Source organism: Oncorhynchus keta, chromosome 35 (assembly GCF_023373465.1).
Source record: "Oncorhynchus keta strain PuntledgeMale-10-30-2019 chromosome 35, Oket_V2, whole genome shotgun sequence".
NCBI classification, from domain to species: domain Eukaryota; kingdom Metazoa; phylum Chordata; class Actinopteri; order Salmoniformes; family Salmonidae; genus Oncorhynchus; species Oncorhynchus keta.
The window spans coordinates 79,472,922-79,482,515 of NC_068455.1; the positions used below are offsets into that span (position 1 = coordinate 79,472,922).

General features: G+C 44.0%; 1 protein-coding gene across 1 annotated transcript in view; it reads right to left on the reverse strand.

Moving 5' to 3' along the window:
* The window catches only part of LOC127915540 (short transient receptor potential channel 5-like), a 138,578-nt gene that overhangs the window by 37,460 nt on the left and 91,524 nt on the right, over positions 1-9,594 (reverse strand). The window contains exons 8-10 of the mRNA XM_052495715.1: positions 9,503-9,594; positions 9,272-9,320; positions 152-291 (exon numbers count right to left, since the gene is read on the reverse strand). The exon at positions 9,503-9,594 is cut by the window's right edge and continues 58 nt beyond it. Of these exons, the coding sequence (XP_052351675.1) occupies positions 152-291; positions 9,272-9,320; positions 9,503-9,594 (281 nt within the window). The remainder of the gene's footprint in view (positions 1-151; positions 292-9,271; positions 9,321-9,502) is intronic.

Consider the following 9,594-nt stretch of genomic DNA (forward strand, 5'->3'; position numbering starts at 1 on the left):
AACATAAGTCACTATCTTCAGTGATATAGTAGCCAGGTAGAGGGAGTTCATGTGTGTGTGTGTGTGTATCTTACCTTAACATAAGCCACTATCTTCAGTGATATAGTAGCCAGGTAGAGGGAGTTAATGTGTGTGTGTGTGTGTATCTTACCTTAACATAAGCCACTATCTTCAGTGATATAGTAGCCAGGTAGAGGGAGTTCATAGCAAAGTCCATCAGGTTCCACCAGTCATGTATATAGTCTGTAAAACCTCCATCCCACATCTCCTTAATCTCAGCCCAGATAAAACCTAGAGGGGGGAAGAGAGAGGGAGTGGGTAGAGAGAGAGAGAGAGAGAGAGAGGGGGAAGAGAGAGGGTGAGAGAAAGAGAGAGAGACAGAGACAGAGACAGAGACAGAGAGACAGCATCACCAGTCATATATATATATATATATATGTACTCAGGATGGTAAGTTGGTGGTTGAAGATATCCCTCTAGTGGTGTGGGGGCTGTGCTTTGGCAAAGTGGGTGGGGTTATATCCTTCCTGTGTGGCCCTGTCCGGGGGTGTCCTCGGATGGGGCCACAGTGTCTCCTGACCCCTCCTGTCTCAGCCTCCAGTATTTATGCTGCAGTAGTTTATGTGTCGGGGGGCTAGGGTCAGTTTGTTATATACTTCTCCTGTCCTATTCGGTGTCCTGTGTGAATTTAAGTGTGCTCTCTCTAATTCTCTCCTTCTCTCTTTCTTTCTCTCTCTCGGAGGACCTGAGCCCTAGGACCATGCCTCAGGACTACCTGACATGATGACTCCTTGCTGTCCCCAGTCCACCTGGCCGTGCTGCTGCTCCAGTTTCAACTGTTCTGCCTTATTATTATTATCATGCTGGTCATTTATGAACATTTGAACATCTTGGCCATGTTCTGTTATAATCTCCACCCGGCACAGCCAGAAGAGGACTGGCCACCCCACATAGCCTGGTTCCTCTCTAGGTTTCTTCCTAAGTTTTGGCCTTTCTAGGGAGTTTTTCCAAGCCACCGTGCTTCTACACCTGCATTGCTTGCTGTTTGGGGTTTCAGGCCGGGTTTCTGTACAGCACTTTGAGATATCAGCTGATGTACGAAGGGCTATATAAATACATTTGATTTGATTTTGATTACCTATAGTGCCTTCAGAAAGTATTCAGACCCCTTCACTTATTCCACATTTTGTTGTGTTACAGATATAATCCAACATTGATTCAATATATATGTTTCTCACCCATCTACCCCATAATGACCCCATCATTTTTTTTGTATTTTAGCAAATGTATTGAAATATTTCATTTACATAAGTATTCACACCTCTGAGTCAATACTTTGTAGAAGCACCTTTGGCAGTGATTACAGCTCTGAGTCTTTCTGGGTAAGTCTCTGAGAGCTTGAAGTATTTCTGGTTAAGTCTCTAAGAGCTGTAAGTCCTTCTGTCTCTAAGAGCTGTAAGTCTTTGTCTCTAAGAGCTGTGAGTATTTCTGTCTCTAAGAGCTGTAAGTATTTCTGTCTCTAAGAGCTGTAAGTATTTGTCTCTAAAGGCTGTGAGTATTTCTGTCTCTAAGAGCTGTGAGTATTTCTGTCTCTAAGAGCTGTAAGTATTTGTCTCTAAGAGCTGTAAGTCTTTCTGGGTAAGTCTCTAAGAGCTGTGAGTATTTCTGTCTCTAAGAGCTGTAAGTATTTCTGTCTCTAAGAGCTGTAAGTATTTCAGTCTCTAAGAGCTGTAAGTATTTCTGTCTCTAAGAGATGTGAGTCTTTCTGGGTAAGTCTCTAAGAGCTGTAAGTATTTCTGTCTCTAAGAGCTGTAAGTATTTCAGTCTCTAAGAGCTGTGAGTAATTCTGTCTCTAAGAGATGTGAGTCTTTCTGGGTAAGTCTCTAAGAGCTTTCCACACCTAGATTATTTGCCAATTACTATTTTCAAAATGATTCAAGCTCTGTCAAATTGGTTGTTGATCATTTCTAGACAGCAATTTTCAGGTCTTGTCATAGATTTTCAAGTAAATTTAAGTCAAAACTGCAACTCGGCAACTGAGGAACATTCACGGTCTTCCTTGGTAACCAACTCCAGTGTATATTTGGCCTTGTGTTTTAGGTTGTTGTACTACTGAAAGGTGAATTAATCTCCCAGTCTCTGGTGGAAAGCAGACTGAACCAGGTTTTCCTCTAGGATTTAGCCTGCGCTTAGCTCCATTCAGTTTCTTTTTTATCCTGAAAAACTACCCAGTCCTTAACTATGACAAGCATACCCATAACATGATGCAGCCACCACTATGCTTGAAGATATGGAGAGTGGTACTCTGTAATGTGTTGTATTGGATTTCCCCCAAACATGGGTAAGTCTTTGGACACTGTGTTAACTAACCTCCAGACGAGCTTCAATGCCATACAACTCTCCTTCCGTGGCCTCCAACTGCTCTTAAATGTAGGGAAAACTAAATGCATGCTATTCAACTGATCCCTGCCCGCACCTGCCTGCCCATCCAGCAACACATCTCTGGACGGTTCTGACTTAGAATTCGTGGACAACTACAAATACCTAGGTGTCTGGTTAGACTGTAAACTCTCCTTCCAGACTCACATTAAGCATCTCCAATCCAAAATTAAATCTAGAATTGGCTTCCTATATCGCAACAAAGCATCCTTCACACATGCTGCCAAACATACCCTCGTAAAACTGACCATCCATCCTACGGATCCTCGACTTCGGTGATGTCATCTATAAAATAGCCTCACACTCTACTCAACAAACTGGATGCAGTCTATCACATTGCCATCCATTTTGTCACAAAAGCCCCATACACTACCCACCATTGCGACCTGTACACTCTCGTTGGTTGGCCCTCGCTTCATACTCGTCGACAAACCCACTGGCTACAGGTTATCTACAAGTTTCTGCTAGGTAAAGCCATGTCTTATCTCAGCTCACTGGTCTCCATAGCAGCACCCACTTGTAGCAAATGCTCCAGTAGGTATGTCTTACTGGTCGTCCTCCAAAGCCAATTCCTCCTTTGGTCGTCTTTCCTTCCAGTTCTCTGCTGCCAATGACTGGAACGAACTGCAAAAATCTCTGAAGCTGGAGACTCATATCTCCCTCACTAGCTTTAAGCACCAGCTGTCAGAGCAGCTCACAGATCACTGCACCTGTACATAGCCCATCTATCTCTACGTATCTCTACTTGCCCATTCATTGTCTGCACATCTACCATTCCAGTGTTTAATTGCTATACTGGAATTACTTCGCCACCATGGCCTATTTACTGCCTTAACTCCCTTATGTATTATTGACTGTATGTTTTGTTTATTCCATGTGTAACTCTGTGTTGTTATATGTGTCAAACTGCTTTGCTTTATCTTGGCCAGAGGTCGCAGTTGCAAATGAGAACTTGTTCTCAACTAGCCTACCTGGTTAAATAAAGGTGTTCTCAACTAGCCTACCTGGTTAAATAAAGGTGTTCTCAACTAGCCTACCTGGTTAAATAAAGGTGTTCTCAACTGGCATACCTGGTTAAATAAAGGTGTTCTCAACTAGCCTACCTGGTTAAATAAAGGTGTTCTCAACTGGCCTACCTGGTTAAATAAAGGTGTTCTCAACTGGCCTCCCTGGTTAAATAAAGGTGTTCTCAACTGGCATACCTGGTTAAATAAAGGTGTTCTCAACTGGCATACCTGGTTAAATAAAGGTGTTCTCAACTGGCCTCCCTGGTTAAATAAAGGTGTTCTCAACTGGCATACCTGGTTAAATAAAGGTGTTCTCAACTAGCCTACCTGGTTAAATAAAGGTGTTCTCAACTGGCCTCCCTGGTTAAATAAAGGTGTTCTCAACTGGCCTCCCTGGTTAAATAAAGGTGTTCTCAACTGGCATACCTGGTTAAATAAAGGTGTTCTCAACTGGCCTCCCTGGTTAAATAAAGGTGTTCTCAACTGGCATACCTGGTTAAATAAAGGTGTTCTCAACTGGCATACCTGGTTAAATAAAGGTGTTCTCAACTGGCCTCCCTGGTTAAATAAAGGTGTTCTCAACTGGCATACCTGGTTAAATAAAGGTGTTCTCAACTGGCATACCTGGTTAAATAAAGGTGTTCTCAACTGGCCTCCCTGGTTAAATAAAGGTGTTCTCAACTGGCATACCTGGTTAAATAAAGGTGTTCTCAACTAGCCTACCTGGTTAAATAAAGGTGTTCTCTACTAGCCTACCTGGTTAAATAAAGGTGTTCTCAACTAGCCTACCTGGTTAAATAAAGGTGTTCTCTACTGGCCCACCTGGTTAAATAAAGGTGTTCTCAACTAGCCTACCTGGTTAAATAAAGGTGTTCTCTACTGGCCCACCTGGTTAAATAAAGGTGTTCTCTACTAGCCTACCTGGTTAAATAAAGGTGTTCTCAACTAGCCCACCTGGTTAAATAAAGGTGTTCTCAACTAGCCTACCTGGTTAAATAAAGGTGTTCTCTACTGGCCCACCTGGTTAAATAAAGGTGTTCTCTACTAGCCTACCTGGTTAAATAAAGGTGTTCTCTACTAGCCCACCTGGATAAATAAAGGTGCTCTCAACTAGCACACCTGGTTAAATAAAGGTGTTCTCAACTAGCCAACCTGGTTAAATAAAGGTGTTCTCTACTAGCCCACCTGGTTAAATAAAGGTGTTCTCTACTAGCCCACCTGGTTAAATAAAGGTGTTCTCTACTAGCCCACCTGGTTAAATAAAGGTGTTCTCTACTAGCCCACCTGGTTAAATAAAGGTGCTCTCAACTAGCACACCTGGTTAAATAAAGGTGTTCTCAACTAGCCAACCTGGTTAAATAAAGGTGTTCTCTACTAGCCCACCTGGATAAATAAAGGTGTTCTCTACTAGCCCACCTGGATAAATAAAGGTGTTCTCTACTAGCCCACCTGGATAAATAAAGGTGTTCTCTACTGGCCCACCTGGTTAAATAAAGGTGTTCTCTACTAGCCTACCTGGTTAAATAAAGGTGTTCTCTACTAGCCCACCTGGATAAATAAAGGTGCTCTCAACTAGCACACCTGGTTAAATAAAGGTGTTCTCAACTAGCCAACCTGGTTAAATAAAGGTGTTCTCTACTAGCCCACCTGGTTAAATAAAGGTGTTCTCTACTAGCCCACCTGGTTAAATAAAGGTGTTCTCTACTAGCCCACCTGGTTAAATAAAGGTGTTCTCTACTAGCCCACCTGGTTAAATAAAGGTGCTCTCAACTAGCACACCTGGTTAAATAAAGGTGTTCTCAACTAGCCAACCTGGTTAAATAAAGGTGTTCTCTACTAGCCCACCTGGATAAATAAAGGTGTTCTCTACTAGCCCACCTGGTTAAGTAAAGGTGTTCTCTACTAGCCCACCTGGTTAAATAAAGTTGTTCTCTACTAGCCTACCTGGTTAAATAAAGGTGTTCTCTACTAGCCTACCTGGTTAAATAAAGGTGTTCTCTACTGGCCTACCTGGTTAAATAAAGGTGTTCTCTACTAGCCTACCTGGTTAAATAAAGGTGTTCTCAACTGGCCTCCCTGGTTAAATAAAGGTGTTCTCAACTGGCATACCTGGTTAAATAAAGGTGTTCTCAACTGGCATACCTGGTTAAATAAAGGTGTTCTCAACTGGCATACCTGGTTAAATAAAGGTGTTCTCAACTGGCATACCTGGTTAAATAAAGGTGTTCTCAACTAGCCTACCTGGTTAAATAAAGGTGTTCTCTACTAGCCTACCTGGTTAAATAAAGGTGTTCTCAACTAGCCTACCTGGTTAAATAAAGGTGTTCTCTACTGGCCCACCTGGTTAAATAAAGGTGTTCTCAACTAGCCTACCTGGTTAAATAAAGGTGTTCTCTACTGGCCCACCTGGTTAAATAAAGGTGTTCTCTACTAGCCTACCTGGTTAAATAAAGGTGTTCTCAACTAGCCCACCTGGTTAAGTAAAGGTGTTCTCTACTAGCCCACCTGGATAAATAAAGGTGTTCTCAACTAGCCTACCTGGTTAAATAAAGGTGTTCTCTACTAGCCCACCTGGTTAAATAAAGGTGTTCTCTACTAGCCCACCTGGTTAAATAAAGGTGTTCTCTACTAGCCTACCTGGTTAAATAAAGGTGTTCTCTACTAGCCTACCTGGTTAAATAAAGGTGTTCTCAACTAGCCTACCTGGTTAAATAAAGGTGTTCTCTACTAGCCCATCTGGTTAAATAAAGGTGTTCTCTACTAGCCCACCTGGTTAAATAAAGGTGTTCTCTACTAGCCTACCTGGTTAAATAAAGGTGTTCTCTACTAGCCTACCTGGTTAAATAAAGGTGTTCTCTACTGGCCTACCTGGTTAAATAAAGGTGTTCTCTACTAGCCTCCCTGGTTAAATAAAGGTGTTCTCTACTAGCCTCCCTGGTTAAATAAAGGTGTTCTCAACTAGCCTACCTGGTTAAATAAAGGTGTTCTCAACTAGCCCACCTGGTTAAATAAAGGTGTTCTCAACTGGCCTAAGGTGTTCTCTACTAGCCTACCTGGTTAAATAAAGGTGTTCTCTACTAGCCTACATGGTTAAATAAAGGTGTTCTCAACTAGCCTACCTGGTTAAATAAAGGTGTTCTCAACTAGCCCACCTGGTTAAATAAAGGTGTTCTCAACTGGCCTACCTGGTTAAATAAAGGTGTTCTCTACTAGCCTCCCTGGTTATATAAAGGTGTTCTCAACTAGCCTACCTGGTTAAATAAAGGTGTTCTCTACTAGCCTACCTGGTTAAATAAAGGAGTTCTCAACTAGCCTACCTGGTTAAATAAAGGTGTTCTCAACTGACCTACCTGGTTAAATAAAGGTGTTCTCAACTAGCCTACCTGGTTAAATAAAGGTGTTCTCAACTAGACCTACCTGGTTAAATAAAGGTGTTCTCAACTAGCCTACCTGGTTAAATAAAGGTGTTCTCAACTAGCCTACCTGGTTAAATAAAGGTGTTCTCTACTAGCCTACCTGGTTAAATAAAGGTGTTCTCTACTAGCCTACATGGTTAAATAAAGGTGTTCTCAACTAGCCTACCTGGTTAAATAAAGGTGTTCTCAACTAGCCCACCTGGTTAAATAAAGGTGTTCTCAACTAGCCTACCTGGTTAAATAAAGGTGTTCTCATCTGGCCCACCTGGTTAAATAAAGGTGTTCTCTACTAGCCTCCCTGGTTATATAAAGGTGTTCTCAACTAGCCTACCTGGTTAAATAAAGGTGTTCTCTACTAGCCTACCTGGTTAAATAAAGGTGTTCTCAACTAGCCTACCTGGTTAAATAAAGGTGTTCTCAACTAGCCTACCTGGTTAAATAAAGGTGTTCTCAACTAGCCCACCTGGTTAAATAAAGGTGAAATATAAAATAAATAACACTTTGTATTCAGGACATAAAGTGAATTGCTTTGCCACATTCTTTGCACTAAAGTGCCTTGTTGTAAACACGATGTTTTAGAATAATTGTATTCTGGCTTCCTTCGTTTCAACCTGTCAATTAGGTTAGTATTGTGGAGTAACTACAAAGTTGTTCATCTGTAACTGTTTTTAAAGTCATGGTGAAATCCCTGAGCAGTTTCCTTCCTCTCCGGCAACTGAGTTAGGAAAGACGCCTGTATCTTTGTAGTGACTGGGTGTATTGATACACCATCCAAAGTGTAATTAATAACTTCACCCTTCGCTCAAAGGGATATTTTCAATGACTGTTAAAAACATTTTTTTTTCTTCCCATCTACCAATAGGGGCCCTTCTCTGCGAGGCAGTGGAAAACCTCCTTGGTCTGTGTGGTTGAATCTGTGTTTGAAATGCATTGCTTGACTGAGGAACCTTACAGATAATGGTAAGTGTGGGGTACAGAGATGAGGTAACAAAAATGTTAAACATTATTATTGAACACAGAGTGTATTTAGGCTTGACACAACAAAAGGGGGTTGAATACTTATTGATTAAAGACATTTCAGCTTTCATTTTTAATTAATTTATAAACATTTTGAAAAACATAACCTCGTTTTGACATTATGGGGTATTGTGTGTGGGCCAGTGACACAAAATCTCAATTTAAAGAATTTTAAATTCAGGCTTTAACACAATGTGGGAAAAGTGAAGGGAAAACTTTCTGTACCTTTTCTATCTCACGTCTCCTTCATTTCTGCTCGGATGAAGCCTGCGACACACACACACGCTCTCACTCCCAAACTCACCCACACACACGCTCTCACTCCCAAACTCACCCACACACACGCTCTCACTCCCAAACTCACCCACACACACGCTCTCACTCCCAAACTCACCCACACACACGCTCTCACTCCCAAACTCACCCCCACACACGCTCTCACTCCCAAACTCACCCCACACACGCTCTCACTCCCAAACTCACCCCCCCACACACGCTCTCACTCCCAAACCCCCCCCACAGTAGTATCACCCCCCCCCCACAGACACTCTCTCTACTCACCCAGTACCCACGGTATTACCACCCCCACAGACACCCTCTCTACTCACCCCCCACAGACACCCTCTCTACTCACCCCCCACAGCCACCCTCTCTACTCACCCCCCCCACAGACACCCTCTCTACTCACTCACCCCCCACAGCCACCCTCTCTACTCACCCCCCCCAGACACCCTCTCTACTCACCCCCCGCCCCCCACAGACACCCTCTCTACTCACCCCCCCCCACAGACACCCTCTCTACTCACCCCCCACAGACACCCTCTCTACTCACCCCCGCCCCCCACAACCACCCTCTCTACTCACCCCCCCACAGCCACCCTCTCTACTCACCCCCCCAGACACCCTCTCTACTCACCCCCCGCCCCCCACAGACACCCTCTCTACTCACCCCCACAGACACCCTCTCTACTCACCCCCGCCCCCCACAGACACCCTCTCTACTCACCCCCCCCAGACACCCTCTCTACTCCCCCACAGACACCCTCTCTACTCACCCCCCCACAGACACCCTCTCTACTCCCCCCCAGACACCCTCTCTACTCCCCCCCACAGACACCCTCTCTACTCCCCCCAGACACCCTCTCTACTCCCCCTCTACTCCCCCAGACACCCTCTCTACTCCCCCCCCACAGACACCCTCTCTACCCCCCCCACAGACACCCTCTCTACTCACCCCCCACAGACACCCTCTCTACTCCCCCCAGACACCCTCTCTACTCACCCCCCGCCCCCCTACTCCCCCCACAGACACCCTCTCTACTCCCCCCAGACACCCTCTCTACTCCCCCCACAGACACCCCTCCCCCCCCCACAGACACCCTCTCTACTCACCCAGTACCCACGGTAGTATCATCCACTCAACAACAGTAGGCGGAGGACCCTGCATTAAATTACATCAAATTACATCAATGTATTAGCTTGAACAGTTCAAAACATGAAAATCATCTTACAACAACAATCTCTCTCTCTTACATAGATTTAATATAGTATATTCAAATAATTAATTTCATTTAAATAATAGTCTGTTGTTTTGTTTGCGCCTGTCTGTCTGTCTTGGAATACCTGCATGTGTAGCTTGGTCCTGGCGATGTGTTGGGAGGCGAGGAGGAGGAGGAAGAGGAAGTTCAGATAGGAGGCTGTGTGACAGATAAACT